Below are 18,680 nucleotides of genomic sequence, written 5' to 3'. Positions count from 1 at the left end.
CCCTGGCTGGGTTGGGGCTCAGCGCGGGGCGGCTCATGGCCACTTTTGTGGTCGTCCCCTGTCCAGCCCAACCCAGCCAAGCTGTTGTTTGACTTATTGTTTCTGCTCCTGGCCTTTCCGGACACTGATCCAGCAGTCAGTGGGCCCCGGCAGATGGAGTATCCTGCCCCACTGGGCCCATGGGACACAGACGTGGGCAGTTCCCAGCCAGCGTGTGGGGCAGGGACCCATATGGGGGACGGAGTGTCCCTGTCAGCTGGGCACAGGGCCTGCCCTTCCTGCCTGTTCTACCCGCCCCACTGGGCTGGGGTCGCTGGCTGCTGGCTCTTCAGCTGACCTCGAGGGCAGAGGGGCAGCCCTGGCAGGGGGAGGGGGCAGCAAGGGGCCCGTCTGGCTCCCACCCAGAGTCCAGGTGCTCCAGAAGGGCTGGGGCCAACGTAGAGCCAAGCTGGGGTTCTGCCTCCCGGCTCCGCTTCCCCCGCCGGGTGGAGTTTTGCTCTGGGCAGATGGCCAGAGCTGGAGTGTGTGTGGGGGTTAGCGCTCCTGACCCACGCCTCTTCTGTGTCCCCCCCCTACTACAGCTCTGCCAGTGCCCCTCACTCCTGACCCACAGCTTCCTGCTGTGCCAGCCCGGGGCCGACGCCCCTCACTCCCAACCCCGCCTGCCCCAGCCCTGGGCTTTCTGCCGGTGCCCCTCTCTCCGGACCCGCGGCCCCCGGCTGTGCCCGCCCGGGGCTCCCCTTCCCCCGGGGTCCGGGCTGACCTCTCTGCTCCGCTTCCCGCAGTGCTGGAGATCCTGAACCTGATCCAGCAGCGGGACCTGCTGGCAGCAGACAAGCACATCATCGAGCTGGAGGCGGAGTGCGGGCGGGAGGGCCCCCCGAGCGGCGAGGCTGGGGAGGGGGCCAAGGCCGGCAGCCGCAAGGCCAAGGACGTGGCGCTGCTGTACGAGGCTCTGCTGCAGCAGCTGTGGGCCGTGCTGGCCGAGGCCCTGGCGGCCCGGGGCGCCTACCCGTCCCTGGAGCTGGTGGTGCGGGTGATCGAGCAGGAGGAGGCCGCGGACCGGCGGTGTCCGGCGGCGCAGGGGGGCGGCCCCGGGCCCCGGCCCCGGGCCATGCGCCGCAGGTGGGCCGAGGCGGTGAAGCGGGCGGTGGGCGAACGGCTGGGCCAGTGCGCCGAGGACAGTGGCGGCCCCCTGGTGGGGCACGTGGAGCGCCTGACCCGCTGCCTGGTGGAGGACCTGAGCGCCATCAGGAGCCACCTGCTGCCGGCGTATCCCCCCGAGTACCAGGCCCTGGGCGTCTACGCCCGCAGCTACCATGAGGGGCTGGCCCAGCTGCTGGGCAGCATCGCCCAGAGGAGCCTGTCCATCGCCGAGCTCTACTTCCTCCTGGACTGGCACAGCAACACCTACCCCAGGTGAGGGGGCGGGGCCGGCTCCTGGGGCGGGGCGGGCGGGGTGGGACAGATCTGGGGTCAGTACCTGGCATGGGGTGGGCTGGTACCTGGCACTGGGGGGTGAAGGGCGGGGCCAGTACCTGGCACTGGGGGGGGGCTGTACCTGGCACGGGGGGGGTGGGGGGAGGAGTGGGGCCGGTATCTGGCCCTGGCGCCCCATGAGCTGTCACTGGGAAGGGGGCCACGCAGGGAGGCTGCGGGGGGGCCCTGCCCTCATGGCTGTCTCTGCCCCCAGGGCGGTGCTGGGGCGGCTGGACATCGCCCCGCTGCTCAGCGCCCACGAGCAAGAGCCCCTGCTGCCCCCCGAGACCCAGCGCCGCTTGGAGGAGGCCTGCGCCACAGCAGTGAAGGTAATGGTGGGGCCTGGTGCCCACCCCCCAAGGCACACCCCTCTCCCCCCCCAGCCCTGCCTCCCTGCAGCAGCCCCAGGGCCTTCCCCTCCCCTCTGGCGCCTCCCCGCACCTGCCCCACCCTCTCCCCATGGCACCTACCCACCCCCTTCCCCTTCCCGTGGTGCCTCTGAGCTGGGAGTGGGTGATTTCCTCCCCCCCGCAAATAGTCCGTGGGGTTGGGGGTGTCAGTCCTTTAATGAGCCGGTCGTGGGGGGAGGAGTTTACAGTCCTGCCGAGCTGCAGGGCCTGTCTGGGAGCCGGCCGGCTGGACACCAGGCCATAGGGCGGGTGGTGCTGGGGCAGCCCATGCACCCACCCCGGAGCTCCCCCCAACCTGTGACAGCTTCTATTCCCACCTAGACCAAGATCGCGGCGGACATGAGCCGGGAGCTGCGGGAGGAGGAGCAGCGCTGGGCACAGGAGCCTGGACGGGACCACGGCCAGCTGGAGCTGTCCAGCCGGGTGATCTCGGTGCGTCCATGGCAGGGCCGTTTGCCGCTACCCGGCTCCACCTGGGCACGCTCCTTCCCCGCCGTGCCTGGCCCCTGGGCCCCCTACACCCCTTCCTGCTGTGCCTGGCCCCCTACACCCCTTCCTGCTGTGCCTTGGCCCCCCCAGGCCCCTTCCCCGCCGTGCCTAGCCCTCGGGGCCTCCATGCCCCTTTCCCACCATGCCTGGATCCCCCCTCCCACATCCTCCCCCCCCCATGATGTGTCTGGCCCTCTAGCCCCCCACACCCCTTCCCCACCGTGCCTGGCCTCCGGAGCCTCCCATGGTCATTCCCCATCGAACCTGGAACCCCTTGTGCCTGGCCTCTGGGCCTCCCTGGCCCCCTTCTCCCCGGCCTTCCCTGCCACACACATACCCTCCCCACCGCTCATGCAATCAGCTGTTCACCCTCAGGGTGCTGGTGGTATCAGGCCTGTCATGCTGGCTGAGTGGGGCCAGGAGTCGCCCCATTGGGCCCAGGGGTGTCTGGTATGGCCGGGGCAGCCCATGGCCCAGCCGAAGGAGGGAGTCCATGGGAGCCTCTGAGCTGGTCTGGAGCCTGATCCGGGCTCCCCCACCTGCCCCCAGGTGGCCAGGTCCAGCCTTCCCCTCCTCTGGAGTCAGAGCCTGGCTCCCCCAGCTCCCTTTGGACCCTGGGTGTGGAGTGGGCCCATGTGCCCATCCCCCTAGAGCCAGGGCAAGGCTATAGGCTTACCCCCGGGCTCACCCATCCTGGACCCCAATCCCTGTCAAGACACGGCTGTCCCGGGGGGACGCCGGCCCCCCACTGGCTGCCCCCAGAGCTCTTCACTTGCTGGCCCCTGTGCGGGCGCCCGGCCCTGGGGGTGCTGTCTGGGGCTCGTGCTGATCAGCTCCGGCTCCAGCTCCCAGCTGGCAGAGGGCACAGGTGGGCTCTACCAGTCTCACCTCCCCCCCGCCCCCTCCCCCAGGCTGTAGGGGCCACAGGGGAAAGCTGCCAACAGCAGATGGCAGCTCCGACCCCCGTGCCCCCGGGGCAGGTCCCCTGGGCCAGAGAGTCAGTCCTCTGCCCCCCGTGAGCTCTGCAATGGGCCCCGTGCGGGGCTCCCCTCTGCCAGGCAGCCAGCACCACCCCCCAGGCTGCCCACTGGCCAGCCCCCTGAGCGCCATGCCCCATGGGAGCAGACAGCTGCTGAGCCAGGCCTGGGCTGTGCTGGGTACCTGGGGCCTGGCTGGACCTGCCTTGGGCTGGCAGCTCGCAGCCCCTCCCCAGGCGGTGCTGGGAGCAGCTGATGGTGCCCGGGGCTCGGCCAGGGCCTGCTGGGGTCTCCCCTTTGTTGCGGTTGGGGTGAGTCAGTTGTGCCCGCTGGAGGTTTGGGGCCAGTCCGTGTGCCTGGCGGCAGGGCGGGAGGAGGCTCCCCACTCCCCCAGCAGCTCAGTGGCCTGCTCCTCTCCCTGCAGGTACTGAAGGCCCATGTGGACAGAGCCCCCCAGATCACACCGGAGTTTGGGGAGCAGATAGTGCTCTGCTGCCTGGCTGGTCTGGCTGAGTTCCTGCAGAGGTACAGGGGAGGGGGAGAGGCTACACCAGGGGCCTGCTTTGGGGTGCCGTGCAGAACTCATGGGGGGACAGCAGATGGGGGGGGGCTTCCCTGTGGGGGGAATCGGGGAGGGCTCCCAGCCACACACCCCCTCCCAGCGCGGCCAGCCCCCCCCGGGCTGGGAGACCCATGGGCTGCGTGTAGAGATAGGCCCTGTTAATAATATTGTGTTACTTGCCAGTCGGTCAGAGGGTCCCTAGGCTCTGGCTCCAGCATCAGGCTCTGCCAGGCTCAAACCCAGGAGCTGTCTCTAGGCGAGAGCCTGGGGTGCGGGACCAGGGCGCTCACGCTGAGCATGCAGCAAAGCCCGGGGGGACTTTCACTGGGCTCGGCGAAGAAGCCAGGAGGGCTCCAAGCCATGTGACCCGGTCGGAGCCCCCGGCCCAGCCCGCAGCACTAGCTGGGGTGTTGCCCTGGGCCTAAGCTCTTCCTGGGCGGCCTGGTGGTGAGAGGCAGCAGCCGGCCCCGTCTTGGGCATGCCAATGGCTCTGATGGGCCCAGCGGGTTGCAGGGTCAGATGGGGGATGCCCGGCTAATCACTGAAGACCCTGCTCCGCATGGTGGTTTCCCTGTTAGTGATAGTCAGGCTAGTGCCCAAATCCAGCCGTTTCCCCGGCGTAGGAGGGAGGTGCCCTTCTCCTGCAGGGTAACAGATTCATCCCTGTCCAGGCCCGTTCAGCTCAGCCCCGGCACGCCTTGCTCGGCCGATGGACGGTCGTTACTCCCCTGTCCCTGCGGTGGCATCTCCCACTGAGCAGGCTCCTCCGCCGCGTTCCCCAAACCTCGGGGCAGCCGTCAGGCCATCTGTCCAGCCCCGCTGGCCTGAGCTGTGCTCAGGCTGCCTGCCCAGGCTAGCATCTCCCAGGCCTCCAGATTTCCTGCCTTACGGCTGAAGACAAGGAAGGCCAAGCCAGCCCTGTGGGCTACAGCCCTTGGCTCGGGTTTCTCTCCCCTCCCCATGCTGGGTGGGGTTTGGTCTGGGGGAGGAAGGGGTCTGGAAGGTAGCAGCTGAGCGGGGTGGAGGGTGCAGGTCCCTCCCCTGGGGTCTGTCAGAGAGGGTCACTGTGGGACGTGTGCCTGGTGGTACAAGGATGCCCTTCCTGGGCAGGGAGGGGCAGGGATCCCCCCTGCCAGGGCTGTCCCTGGTATGGGGGGGTGGGGATCCCCCTGGACCCTCAGGACACCCTTTCGGCATGGGCCATCTCTCCCCTTTTGCAGCTTTCAGAGCAAGGTGGAGCAGTTCCACCAGAGGCCAGGCGAGAGCGGCCCCCCAACCGACGGCTATGTGTGCAGGACCATCATGCTCGTCAACTGCTGCCCCCCCTTCAGGTGAGGGACCCCCATACCTGTTGCCTGCCCAGGGCTGGGGTGAGCCAGCCCATTCCCCCCACCCAGGTCCAGGGGCCTACGGAGCCTGTAGCAGGCACCCTGCATCCCCTGATGTGGCTGTGCCTGCCCACAAACCCCCCATTAGGTCCCTTGTGGCCAAGCCCTCCCCTCCCCTCCGGCACCTCCTGCTGGCTACCCTCCATGGCTGTGCTGTGCCCTCCCCAGGCTCCCCACTGGGCTCCCTCCCTAGTCAGGCCACCAAGGACCCCTGCTGGACTCCCACCCAGCTGGACTCCCCTGAGGTCCCCTCTGCCCCTCAGCCATATCCAAGATCCCCTGGGTGAAGAGCATGGCAAGATCTGTCCCCTGGGCCCCTGCCAGGGTGCCGAGGGCAGGGTTGGATTTCGGGGCCTGGGGCCCACGCCTGGAGGGGGCGTTGCTGCAGTGCATTGTGGGCCGGCTTGCTGACAGGCACCGTTCCCCCAGGGAGTACGTGGAGAAGCTGGTGCAGTTTGGCCACCCGGAGAGCAATGTCCCCCGGCGCCAGGCCAACGCCGCCCTGGACAAAGTGACCCGTCTCTGCAACCGTGTCCTGGCCCAGCAGCTCTTCGAGGAGCTCCGGGTATGTGGGGGGTAGGCCAGGGCACTCACGGGACCTGGCCTGGGTCTGTCTGTGGGGGGAAGGTGGATCTGTCAGATAATGAGAGAGTCAATATACTGCCCCTCTATCAGTCCATGTACGCCCACACCTGGCAGACTGCGCGCGGGGCTGGTCGCCCCAGCTCAAATCCGAGAGGTTAGAATTGGGAAAGGTGCAGAGAAGAGGGTGGAACAGCTTCAGCGGGTGCAGAGATTAGAAAGACGGGGACTGCTCAGTTTGGAAAAGAGACGACTAAGGGGGATATGACGGAGGTCTATAAAATCATGCCTGGTCTGGAGAAAGTGACTAGGGAAATGTTATTTACCCCTTCACATCACACAAGAACCAGGAAATTAATAGGTAGCAACAAACAGAAGGAAGGAAGTCTTCGCACAACGGCGTGAACCTGTGGAACTCACTGCCAGGGGATGTTGTGAAGGCCAAAACTATAGCTGGGTTTAAAAATGCTCCTGGAGGACAGGTCCATCAGTGGTTATTAGCCAAGAGGGCAGGGACCCAGCCCCATGCTCTGGGTGTCTCTAGCCTCTGCCTGCCAGAAGCTGGGACTGGACGACAGCCTGGGGGTGGATCACTCGATAATTGCCCTGCTCTGTTCGTTCCCTCTGAAGCACCTGGCACCAGCAACGGTCAGAGACAGGATACTGGGCTGGTGGGGCCATTGGTCTGACCCAGCCTGGCCGCTCTTATGTTCCTAGCTGGGGGGCAGGTAGGCCTGTCTGAGCCAGGGGCAGGGTGAGGTGGCAGAGGCCCCCATTCACCCCAGCAGATGTCAGTGCTGCCAGCATAGGAAGGGGGCAGAGGGCCGGGCGCTACGGGGGGTCATGGCAGCTTGCCCCTTTCCTGCACGGAGACCTGGGGGCTTGTCCTCCTTTGCCCCCCCCACTGCCCAGCCCTCTGGATCCAAAGAGAGGGGAACTGTGAGCGGGGTGAGGCCAGCAGCCTGGCCAAGGCACTGCCCAGCCCGTCAGAGGGGACGCTGCTGAGATCTGGCCCACTCCTGGCCTGCCTGCAGCAGCAGACGGGAGGGGGCCTGGCCTGGTCCCCATGTGCCCCCTGGGGGTGCCCGGCTCTGCTCTGGCGCTGAGGCTGGCCTCTCCTTTCAGCCCTACTTCCACAAGCTGATGAAGAGGAAGTGGCTGACCAGCTCGGAGAGCTTCGACGCCATCGTCGTGCTGCTCACGGACTACGCCCAGAAGCTGCGGACGATGCAGCCGGAGCCGTACAAGGTGGGTGCTGCTGAGGGTGTGGCGAGCAGCCACCCGGGACGGGGCCTGGGCAGAAGGGAGAGCAGCCCTTGCTTTCCGGACGCCCCCACTGGCTCCTGCCCTGCCACGGCCCTGTTGCCCCTCATCAGGCTCTGCCCCTCTATCCAGCCCCCCCGCCCCCCACCACAGCCCTGGTGCCTCTCCAGGCCACGCCCCTCTGCCATGGCCCTGGACCCAGCCCCGACCCCCTGCCATGGTGCTGGCGTCTCTTCCCAGGGACCTCCCAGTTGCTGAGCTGGACGCCATGGGACAACGTCCAGGGGAGGTTTCTCCCTGAGATTCTGCATCTGAAGGCACTGGGGGGCAGGGAATAGCCACAGTGCAATGCGCTCTGCTCAAGCCCCTGATCCGCCCTCCATGGGCCCTGGGGGCAGGGAATAGCCACAGTGCAGTGCGCGGCAGCATCCCTGGGGGCTCCCCCCCACCGCGGTGGGCTAGCTGCGGGGAGTCTGCCCCTCCCCTGCAGGCTGCGTGGCTGAGCCTGCCGTGTGCCCCACAGGCGCTGGTGAACGAGGTGCACCGGCGGGTGCTGGTCGAGTACGTCCGGCCCCTGCTGCAGGTCCGGCTCGTCTGCAGCTCGAACAAGATGAGAGGCAAGGTGGCGGCCCGGCTGGAGGACGAAGGCCGCCAGCTGCAGGAGCTCTTCGGCCAGCTGGTGAGCCGGGAGGAGGCTGGGAGCTGTGGGGGGCCACGCTGTAGCTGCGCAGTGGGGCAGGGTGGGCTGCCCTGTGAGGACCCCCCCCATGGGGCTGAATCTCCAAGATTGCTAAACTGGGGTGGTGGATTGGGAGAGGGGAGGGGGTCTGAGCTGCAGGCTGCCCAGAGGGGGGTTCCTGGGCAGCGCCAGGCACAGCGGGAAGGGCGGGTGCAGCCCTCCTGGCGGAGGGGAGAGCCTGGGAGAGCCAGCTGGGCCCGGCTTAGGGTAAAACAGTGAAGGTGGAGCGGGGGTGCCCCGCACGTCCTGGTGCCATGTGTCAGGGTTGTGCCGAGATCGGGACACGGAGCCCTGCCCACTGGAGTTCCCACGTCTGCTCACACAGGGGTGGAAGAGGAAACTGAGGCACGGCGCAGGGCAATGATGGGCCTAGGCTCCCCCAGCGGGGCGGTGATGGAGCCAGGATTAGCACCAGCCTCCAGCCCTACCTGCCGGGCCGTGCTGCCCTGGGTGCTGGGGGTTCCCCTGGAGGACTGGGGGGGGCTGAGCTCCAGCTGGTTTGTCCCCTCAGTCTCACTGGTGGCATGGCTGGGCAGGGTGGGGGGGGAATCTCCTTAGCCCCTGCCCTGTCCTGACTGGCCCCTCCCCACAGAAGTCGACCTCATCTTGGCTGAATGCAGCGGTGCCTCACCTGGCCGAGATCCTGCGGCTGGAGGACACGCCCTCTATCCAGATGGAGGTGGGGGTGCTGGTGCGGGACTTCCCTGACGTCCGGTGAGTGGGGGGCACCGCAGGGGGCACCATGGGACCTGTGCACAGCCTCCAACCTGCACCTCCCCCGGCAGGGTTCCCCCAAATCCTCCCTCTGGGGGATCCCCCAGTGTTGCTCCATCCTCGGCCCACGGGGGGCTGCTGTGGGGCCGGGGGGAACAGGTCCATCCCTTGAAGCGTCAGTGAGGGGGCCAGCACCTTGGCACCCCCGCTGGACTCCTGCTCCCAGCGCATTGGGGGCCATGCTGCTGTCTGGCCTCCCCACGTCAGCAGGAGTGCGGTGGGTGGTCGGATGGGAGATCTGGGTGCCCCTGCACTCTTGAGCCTGTTAAAGATCTCGGCTGAGCTGCAGCTCAGCTAATGAATCCTCCTCCCCTCCCCCCCCCCCCCGCCGCAGTTCTGCCCTACCCCTGGGGCGTGTTAAACAGCTGCCCTGGCTGCACTGCAGTGCTGGGGAGACCCTTCTGGGGTTACAGCTGCGCTGCCCTCTCCGCTCCCCCTCTCGCTCCTTGTGCCCCGGCTGAGCGTCACAGAGCCAGGCGGGCTGAGGGCCGGGCAGAGCCCTGAGCTCCGTGGCACAGGGCCGTGGCTGCCGTCTGGATCCCTAACAGAAGAACAAACATCCCAGTGCTCAGAGCTTGTCACGGGAGGGCCCGGGGCTGGCTTGAGCAGTGGCCGCCGCGTGGCCCCAGGCAAAGCCCCGGGGGAGCCAGACGAGCGCTGTCACTGGAGGGGGGCCACCCATCACTTGACTGCACTTTGCCCTGAGGCAGCACTGGTGGCTCCCAGCTCCCCTGGGTCCGCACAGACCCCAAGCCCCCCCACTGGGACCTCTCCTGTAGGGGGCGCTGGGCCATGCTCTGCCAGACAGCCGGCGAGCTCAGAGCAGCGTGCGAGTCCAGTATATGGTGCTCTTAGGGGCGGTGAGCTCCCACAATGCACCTGGCCAGGGGTGCGATGCAGGTCCACGGTCCTTCCCCCTCCCCCGCTGGGGGTTGGCTCCTGGCCCTGAAATCAGCCAGCTCTTGGGAAGGCCGGGCCTAGCGTGTGCCCGCACGCCTCCTGTGGCAGAGAGTACCACAGGTCACCCCGGCTGTGCCAGAAGATTGACCAGGGTCAGATGGCTCCAGGGCGGACGCAAGCGTGAACTTGCTGCTCTGACCAGGTGGGAAAAGGGCAAATGGTTTTGCCAGCACCGCTGCTTGGGACAGGGGCGAATGCTCCACATGCAGCCCCGGGAGATGCCCTCTGGGGCGACCCCCCCACCCCACAGCTGCTTCCCGTGCGCCAGCAGAGCTGAATGCTGGCAGCCCCCCGCAGGGATCCCCCAGCTGCTTGGCCCCACAGGGGTCGGATTCCAGTCCCGATTCTGCGGTGGCTGTTGCATTTGACCCTGACACACCTGCCCTCTCCAGCAGGGGGCACCAGTGACACACACTGGCTGCCCAGTGGGTGCAGGTGGTGCTGACGTGCCCATGCCCTGCTCAGCCAGCCCTCCCCCTGGCACCAGGTGCAGGCAGGCCAGGCCTTTGGCAATGTGCTTTCCAGGGGCCCCAGCTGGCCTCCCTCTGCTCCCCCCGCCATCCCTGCCGTGCTCCAGGGACTCTGCCTGCTGCCCTTGGTCGCTGCTCCCACCATGTAGGGAAGGCTAGGGGCTGCCCCCACGTGGCACACGCTGGTGCCAAGGAGCAGGATACTAGTGAATTGGCCTTGGTGTGCTCTGCTGGGGTGGGGGCGAGACCCTGTCTGGCACATAGGGGCAGCATGGACCTGCACGGGCCCCAGCCTGACAGGCGCCGCATGAGTGCATAACCAGGGACAGTCCCAGCCGCAGAGCGCTCGCCAGCCGGGAGCCAGGCCCTGATCCGGGGCAACGGCACCCGCAGCGCATCCTTGCCAGCTCACAGGCTGATCCCAGCTGCTGTCAGAACGCCCCCCCACCCCCAGCTTGGCCCCCGGCGCTGCGGCGGGAATTAGAAGGTTGATTGAGCTAAGCAGGCCGTTGGGCGTGGGACCCTGTAACGATGCTGGTTCTGGCGGGACCCAACGGAGAGTGCCGATTCAGGACAAACTGCTTAAAGCAGGGCAGTTACAGCCCCAGGCTGAAAGAAAAGGAGGACTTGTGGCACCTTAGAGACTAACCAATTTATCTGAGCATGAGCTTTCGTGAGCTACAGCTCACTTCATCAGATGCATCTGATGCATCTGATGAAGTGAGCTGTAGCTCACGAAAGCTCATGCTCAAATAAATTGGTTAGTCTCTAAGGTGCCACAAGTCCTCCTTTTCTTTTTGCGAATACAGACTAACACGGCTGTTACTCTGAAGCCCCAGGCTGGGGTTTCTATGCACACCGAGGCAAACCAAACCAGCCAGCCAGAGAGGACTTTGGTCTCACCCCACTGGCTCACCACAAGTCACACAAGCAATTCCCTTAGACGCTCCAGTTTCCCAGTATCACCACCAGTGCCACTCGTTATGGGGACAAATGGTTATGAAAACCAAGACCTCAGTAAAAGAAAAAAGGTTCTCTCAATCCCACAGCACCAAGCCCCAGACCCAGGTCAATATGCAAATCAGATCTTACCCACAAATCATGCTGTTGCCAATCCTTTAGAATCCAAAATCTAAAGGTTTGTTCATAAAAGGAAAAAGCTACAGCTGAGAGCTAGAATTGGTGAAATGGAATCAATGACATACAGTCATGGCCAAGTTCTTGGTTCAGGCTTGCGGCAGCGATCGAATAAACTGCAGGTTCAAATCAAGTCTCTGGAGAACATCCCCAGCTGGGATGGGTCATTCAGTCCTTGGTTCAAAGCTTCAGTGTAGCAAAGTCCCTCCAGAGGGATGAAGCAGGATTGAAGACCAGATGGAGGAGCTGCAGCAGCTTTTAATATTCTCTTGCCATGTGGTCTGTCTTTCTTTGTCCCAAAGACAAGCTGTGGCCTGGAAAAACCTCCGAGTTCTGTCCATAGGCTGGTCCCTGCACACCTTGCTGAGTTCTAAGGTGTGTCTGCCTTCTCTCAATGGGTTGATTGTTTTCAGAGTAACAGCCGTGTTAGTCTGTATTCGCAAAAAGAAAAGGAGTACTTGTGGCGCCTTAGAGACTAACCAATTTATTTGAGCATAAGCTTTTGTGAGCTACAGCTCACCTCATCATTGATTGTGTAGCTGATGGTCCTTAATGGGCCATCAAGCAGGCTAGGCAGAGCTGACACCAGCTTGTCTGGAGTGCTCCCCAGAAGGATAGCACAAGTTTGAAATACAGACAGTATAGAGCCAATATTCATAACTTTAACTACAAAAATGATACACACATATAGACAGCATAATCATAACCAGCAAACCATAACCTTGTCTTAGACACCTCATTTGACCCCCTTTATACAAGATTTGGTGCCACTACAGGACTTTGGTTGCAACAATGATCTATACGGTCCCAGCATATGTTGATAACGTCACAAGACGCCTCCCCTTCCTCCATGCTCCCAGCAGCGCTTTCCTGAACCCGGAGTCACAACCCGCTTCCCAGGATGGGGGTGGGGGGAGATGGAAATGCCCACGTCCGTGGCTCTGCCTGGCGCTGGACTCTGCCACAGCCGCCTGCATCACTCTTGGGGCGAAGGGGGGTTATCACGCTCCTGGCGCGGCTCCTCTTTCCATCTTCCGCTGATGGCATCCGGGTGCAGGGCTGGGAGGCGACGGATCGCCTGCGAAGTGTGGCTGCGAGCCGTTTCCTGCAGCCGGCCAGGGCGGGGCAGCCAGCAGAGGTGGCTGAAGACGGGGCTGGAGGAGAAAAACAAGCGGCTCAGACAGGAAGGGGCCCGGGAGTGACTTCCCCTGGCTGCCACCATGGAGCAATTTGTGGTTGTGGCCACCAGGGAAGTGGAGACCTGTGGAAAAGGGGCTAGGGGTGGAAGGCTGCTCCGCAGGAGACCTTCGGTGGGGGGTGAGGGGGTGTCAGACATGTATAACCCCTCCACCACATCCCCTCCCAGCACCACACAACTCACCCACCCGCTGGCCTGGCATTGCCAGGGGCTGGACTGCTCTGCCCCTGTCGGGACTGGCCTGGCACTGCCCTGGGAATGGATCTGGGACACCTGCCTCTGGAAAGATCCCCCTAAGCCAGCCCCCCGTCAGCCGGCTGCATTTTCCCGGCAGTGGGATTCACAGGTCCCGGCCCCCAGGCTCAGCGCCGTGGCAGGAGCCTCCAAGGAAGGAAGTGTTGCAATTGTGCCGGGCGCATCTTCCCGCCTGGAGCTGGGCCGTGCTCTGGGACAGCTGCCAGCTCACGGCAGGGCCCCGGAGCAGTTGTGGGGCCCAGAGCTGACACCAGCGGTGCCGTTCCCCAGAACCAACTCCGGGTTGGGCACCAGCAGAAGCACCAGGCTGCCCCCCACCTCCCTCTCCGCTGCAGGAGCTGCCCGGGAGCAACGTGTGCCTGGAGGGGGGGCCGGGGCTGTGCTGATTACATGGGCGCTTAGCCAACATCCTGAAAATGCCGGCAGGAGCTTTAAATAAACTCCTGCCCTGCAGTGCAGCCAGCCGCCCTCACACAGCGTGTGTGTGTGTCCCGGCGGGCACTGGGCTGGAACTGCTAGGGGGAGTAGATGGCGGGGGCCTGCCAGGCACCATGCTGACCGTCGGGGGGTGCGGATGGAAGGGACCTGGTGGGCACTAGGCTGACACCGCTGGGGTTTGCTGAGGGGGGTCCTGCTAGGCACCAGGCTGACCGCCAGGGGCTGTTGACGGGGCAGCTCCCAGTGGGCACCAGGCTGACACTGCCAGGGGGGTGAGTCCACTTATTTATGGTGAATGTCCCCCCCACTTGCTCTGTGGCTCCCCTCAGTATGTGCCTCTGCTCAGGTGGGGCACAGCTGCCAAGGGAGGGGTGCTCCCTTCATTGCCCCATGGCAGGAGGCAGCTGCATCCCCAGCCCCACTCACATTGGGTCCTTCCCCGTGACCTTGGCTGGGCTAGGGAGAGATTGCGCCCCCTCGAGGCCAGTCTGAGGAGTTGCCCCCTCTCTGGGCTGCGTCAAGAGCTTGTTCCCGGGTTTCTGCAAGGAGCTGGCCTGGCCTCTCCTGTCTCCAGCTCTCTGGGCGGTGCCCTGACTGCTGGCTCTGGGCACAGCTTTGCCCCTGTGGGCGTGTGCCCAGTGGCATGGGTGGGCATGGCAATGGCCCCAGCAATGGCATGGCTCTGCTCCGTGGGCATGTGCCCAGTACCATGGGGGGCTGTTCTGAGCAGCACCCCTCACCCTCTCCTTGTCTCTGCAGGAGGAAGCATGTGGCGGCCCTGCTGGACGTGCGGGGCCTGCGGGGCCAGGCGCAGCGCCAGGAGATCTTGGCTGTGGTGAAGGACCTGGAGCTGAGCGAGGGCGAGGCTCCACTGTGCCGGGAGCGGGCCTTCTTCTCGGACATCCCTGCCACCCGTGAGGTGCGCTGCTTCGCCAGGGCCCTGCCACGCCTGTCGCCCGCACACCTCCCCTGCCTGGGCCGGCTGCCCTGGGGGTGCCTGGGCCCTGAGCCTGACGCGTGCCAGCCACAGACCAGTGAGCACAAGGCGGAGACCCAGGTGTGAGCTGAGCCCCTCCAGCAGAACCCAGCCCCTGAGCCGCACCAGGCCAGGTGCCTTGAGCCAGTGGGCAGGTCCCTGCATCCTGCTGGCCCAAGGCCATGCCACCCAGCCTGCACCCAAAGACACCGGGCCTCGGTCCCAGCAGCCTGGTGGGTGAGGCCGGGACACAGGCATCCAGCCCTGCTGCCTGTGAGCCCCCCTCAGGCCCCAGTGCTTCGGTCCTGAACTCACCCTGGTGCCCAGCTTGGTGCCCAGCGCTGCCCTGAGCAGGGGGTTTGGGATGTTCATTTATGGCAGCCCTCCCCAGATATGCACCCTGGTCCCGCGCATGGCGCTGCAGCTGGTGGGGCAAGGCCAGGCCTGTGGGTGGGACATGGTGGGGGGGTGTTTGACCCTTTGTGCCTGTTGGCCACCCCTGGGGCTGGCAGCCCGGAGCCCCTCAAGCTGCCCTGCTCCCCTTCGGCTGCCTACCTCCCAGTGCCCACCAGCAGGGTAACGCCATACCCCCCAGGCTCCTCCTGGCTGTGACTTGCCAGCCCCCCAGAGGAGCCAGCCAGCCACCTCTGACCCCCTGAGCGCTGGGCAGCAGTTGCAACTGGGTCTATGCCAGAGCCCTGGGCGCTGGAGCCAGTTGTGGTGCCCACCCCTATGCCCCCCAGCAGAGTCCCAAGGCAGGAAGGGGGCTCATTTCACCTGGGGGGCCCTCCACACAGCTTCCTCCCCCCCTGCCCCCCCCCGGGCTGCCCAGTCATGCGGTCTGGCTCGCCTGGGGTTCGAGTTCAGTCTGTAACTGTATGATAAGGAATAAACATTAATTTAAAGGCCGCTCTCAGGTGTGTGGGTCCATCTGCACCGATTGGGGCCTTGCCCAGCCAGGCTCCCTAGGGGCTGCAGGGGGGGAGGCTGGGCTGAGTGGGGAGGGAGGGCTCTTTTCCTCCCCACTTCCCAAGCACTGACCCCTTTGCCTCATCTCTCGGGCTGTTGTCGCTTCGAGGCAGCTCATTCTCCAGGCCAGAGACGGGCACAAAAGTTGGCCCCGAGGGACACGGAGCCGGGGCTGGTGCTAGGGCAGCGGGTTTCCTGGCGGTGCCTGGGGCAGCGCCTGGCACCAATGGGTTTGTCTCCCCCACACTGTCCCTGCCTGGCCCCGGCTCACACGCACTGTGTGACCCTTTGTCCCAGCCCTGCCCCGCCGGAACCCCTCCACCATGCGGCGCATCCTGGCCAAGCTGGCTGTGTTTTCCAGGAACAACCCGTCCCTGGCCACACCGATGTACGCCGCGGCAGCAGGGAAAGGGGCTCGGCTCTTCCCACTGCCTGGGGGCAACATGGATCTCCCCCCCCCCCCACCAAGGGGGGAATCTGGGACAAGGAGCCTCCTCCCCCACCCTGCAGGGCCCCCCTGCCCCAGCCCCCCCACCCCTTACCCCTGGCTCACTCCAGGGAAGCCGGCAGGGGGCTTGGAGGAAGGAAATTCCTGCGTGTGAGGGGAGTGAAGCTGGGAAAGTCATCAGGCCGCTACTGCCAGCCCTGCCTGGGGGGCCGGCAGCGGGACCGGGGGGGCTGGGGCCAATCTGGGGTGCGGGTGGGGAAGGGGACAACAGTACTCCTACCACCTGGCCTTTGCCAGTGTCCAAGGGGGGCAGGGCTCTGGGGAGCCCCAGAGGGAGGGGGCAGCAGTGGGGCCCTAGGGCAGGCCCAGGCATGGGGAGCCCGAGGCAGGAGTGGGGGCCGCAGGGGGCAGGACCCAGGAGAGGGGGCCCCTGAGGTCCAGGTGTGGGGGAGGGGTGGCAGGCCAGGGCTTGTTATTCTCAGTCACCCCCCAGGCCCCTCCCATCGCTCCACTGCCAGGACCTCAGACCAACCCCGTGGCCTCTTCTGAGCCCCCCAGGCCCTGCTGCTCCCAGCCCCCCAGTTCTGCCGGTGCCCATCAATCCTGACCCACAGCCCCCTGCTGCCCCCAGCACCCCCTAGCTCTGCCGGTGCCCTTCAATCCCGACCCATAGCCCCCTGCTTCCCCCAGCTCTGCTGGTGCCCCTCAATCCTGACCCACAGCCCCCTGCTGCTCCCAGCCTCCCCTCCCCCAGCTCTGCTGGTGCCCCTTATTGCAGACCTGCAGTCTGCTGCTAGCCCAGCCCTGGGCTCCCCCACACAGTGCCCCTCAATCCCATAAGGCAGCCCCCTGGCCTCCCAGGAATCCCAAACCAGGTGTGTCCCTGTCCAGGCCGCTGGCTGCCCTCTGCCCTTGTGCCCTGGCACCAGTTCACCATGGGGGGGGCGGCGCTGGCCTGACGTACGCAGCTGCTGAGATCCAGCCAGAAACACAAACATCCATCCCAGCCGCCAGCCCCTGGCCGCCCCGACCCCATGGAAACAGGACGAGGGCAGGAGGCCATTTATCTTGCCAGATGTAAACTGTGCTGATGGCAGAAGAATAGCAAGGGAGCAGGCCAGGTTCCCCCCCAACCCAAACACACACACTGCTCCTGGCCAGGTCCCCCCCCCCCCCCCCCACACACACACACTCTGCTCCTGGCCAGGTCTTTCCCCGCCCCGGCTGCTCCCGGCCAGGTCCCCCAACACACACACTCTGCTCCCGGCCAGGTCCCCCCCACACACACACACACTGCTCCTGGCCAGGTTCCTCCCCCACCCACCCACACTCTGCTCCCGGCCAGGTCCCCCCCCCAACACTCTGCTCCCAGCCAGGTTCCTGTTCCCCCCCACACACACACACTGCTCCTGGCCAGGTTCCCCCCCCCCACACACACACACTGCTCCCGGCCAGGTCCCCCAATGCACACTCACAGTGCTCCCAGCCAGCGCCCCCCATCCCCCTGCTCCCAGGCAGGTCCCCCCCCCCACACACACACTCTGCTCCTGGCCAGGTCTTCCCCCCCCCCCCCCGGCTGCTCCCGGCCAGGTCCCCCAACACACACACTCTGCTCCCGGCCAGGTCCCCCCCCACACACACACACACTGCTCCTGGCCAGGTTCCTCCCCCACCCACCCACACTCTGCTCCCGGCCAGGTCCCCCCCCCAACACTCTGCTCCCAGCCAGGTTCCTGTTTCCCCCCACACACACACACACTGCTCCTGGCCAGGTCCCCCCCACACACACACACTGCTCCCGGCCAGGTCCCCCAATGCACACTCACAGTGCTCCCAGCCAGCGCCCCCCATCCCCCTGCTCCCAGGCAGGTTCCCCCCCCGCCAACACACACACTCTGCTCCGGGCCAGCACCGCCCCCCCCCCACCACTGCTCCCATCCAGGTTCCCCTCCCCCACCTCCTCCTGGCCAGGTCCCCTCCCACCAGCTGCCAGTGGCAGGTCGGGGGCCCTGACCCTGTACCATATTTCCTAGAATCTAGCCCGGGGCTGAGCCCCACAGAGCCCGAGCCCCGACACGTGCCCAGAGGTGTGCCCAGGGGGCTGCGCGGCATCAGGCTGGCCGGCAGCAGCTCAGGAGCGCAGTGCCCGACCCAGAGCCCCCCCAGCCCAGGAAGGTGCAGGGAGACATCACTGAGCCCCCAACCCTTCCTGGCCCCAGATGCCCAGGCTGCCCCAGCATCCTTCAAGCCCAGGGGTGGACGTGGGCTCCAGGGAGAGGGGGCTGTAGCTGGTGACCTGCGCCTCGGCTGGGCCCCCCAGCTCCACCACACACAGTGCTGGGTCCACCCCAGCCCCAGAGGCCTCCCTGAACCCCTCCTCCCTGTGCGGGATCAGAACCCCCCCCACACACACACTGGGCCAGACCGTCCCTCCAGAACCGCCCCCCGCAACGGCCCAGACCGTCCCTCCAGAAGCCCCCCCCCCCCGAACATCCCTCCAGAAACCCCACACACACACTGGGCCAGGCCGTCCCTCCAGAAGCCGCCCCCACCAGAACATCCCTCCAGAAACCCCCCACACACACTGGGCCAGGCTGTCCCTCCAGAAACCCCCCCCCCCCGGCAATGGCCCAGACCATCCCTCCAGAAACCCCCACACACACACACTGGGCCAGGCCGTCCCTCCAGAACGCCCCCCCCCCGGCAATAGCCCAGACCGTCCCTCCAGAAACCCCCCACACACACTGGGCCAGGCCGTCCCTCCAGAACGCCCCCCCCCCCCCCGGCAATAGCCCAGACCGTCCCTCCAGAAACCCCACACACACACTGGGCCAGGCTGTCCCTCCAGAACCCTTTCCCCCCCCCGCAATGGCCCAGACCATCCCTCCAGAACCCCCCCCGCACCGGGCCAGACCGTCCCCCCACAATGAAGCATTGTGCCCGGGCTCGCTGCACAGGCTGCCCCGCTGTGCAGGGCCAGGGCCGGGGAGGGGCCGGGCGTCTCGGTCCGAAGGGGTGGGCGGGCGGCGAGGCGATCATCAGCCGCGGGACGCCCCGGGCGGAAGGAGCGGGTGGTGGGCGCTATAAATACCTGCCCCCTGCGCGGCCCAGCGGGGCAGCTCCCCTGGGGCCTGGGGCTGGAGCTCGGGGTCACGGGGGTCCCCGT

The 18,680-nt window shown here is 66.0% G+C and overlaps 1 protein-coding gene across 1 annotated transcript in view; it reads left to right on the top strand.

The window, feature by feature from the left end:
* Positions 1-15,000, top strand: part of EXOC3L2 (exocyst complex component 3 like 2) — a 28,392-nt gene extending 13,392 nt beyond the window's left edge. Inside the window, exons 3-12 of the mRNA XM_074937371.1 lie at positions 786-1,419; positions 1,694-1,808; positions 2,211-2,321; positions 3,780-3,880; positions 5,138-5,248; positions 5,735-5,870; positions 7,013-7,135; positions 7,674-7,829; positions 8,482-8,603; positions 13,881-15,000. Of these exons, the coding sequence (XP_074793472.1) occupies positions 786-1,419; positions 1,694-1,808; positions 2,211-2,321; positions 3,780-3,880; positions 5,138-5,248; positions 5,735-5,870; positions 7,013-7,135; positions 7,674-7,829; positions 8,482-8,603; positions 13,881-14,184 (1,913 nt within the window). The 3' untranslated portion in view covers positions 14,185-15,000. The remainder of the gene's footprint in view (positions 1-785; positions 1,420-1,693; positions 1,809-2,210; positions 2,322-3,779; positions 3,881-5,137; positions 5,249-5,734; positions 5,871-7,012; positions 7,136-7,673; positions 7,830-8,481; positions 8,604-13,880) is intronic.
* Positions 15,001-18,680: the final 3,680 nt, after the last annotated feature.

Source organism: Natator depressus, chromosome 23 (genome assembly GCF_965152275.1).
Source record: "Natator depressus isolate rNatDep1 chromosome 23, rNatDep2.hap1, whole genome shotgun sequence".
Lineage (NCBI taxonomy): Eukaryota > Metazoa > Chordata > Testudines > Cheloniidae > Natator > Natator depressus.
Note: the sequence above shows the minus strand (reverse complement) of the source record. Positions and strands in the feature narration are given on the sequence as shown.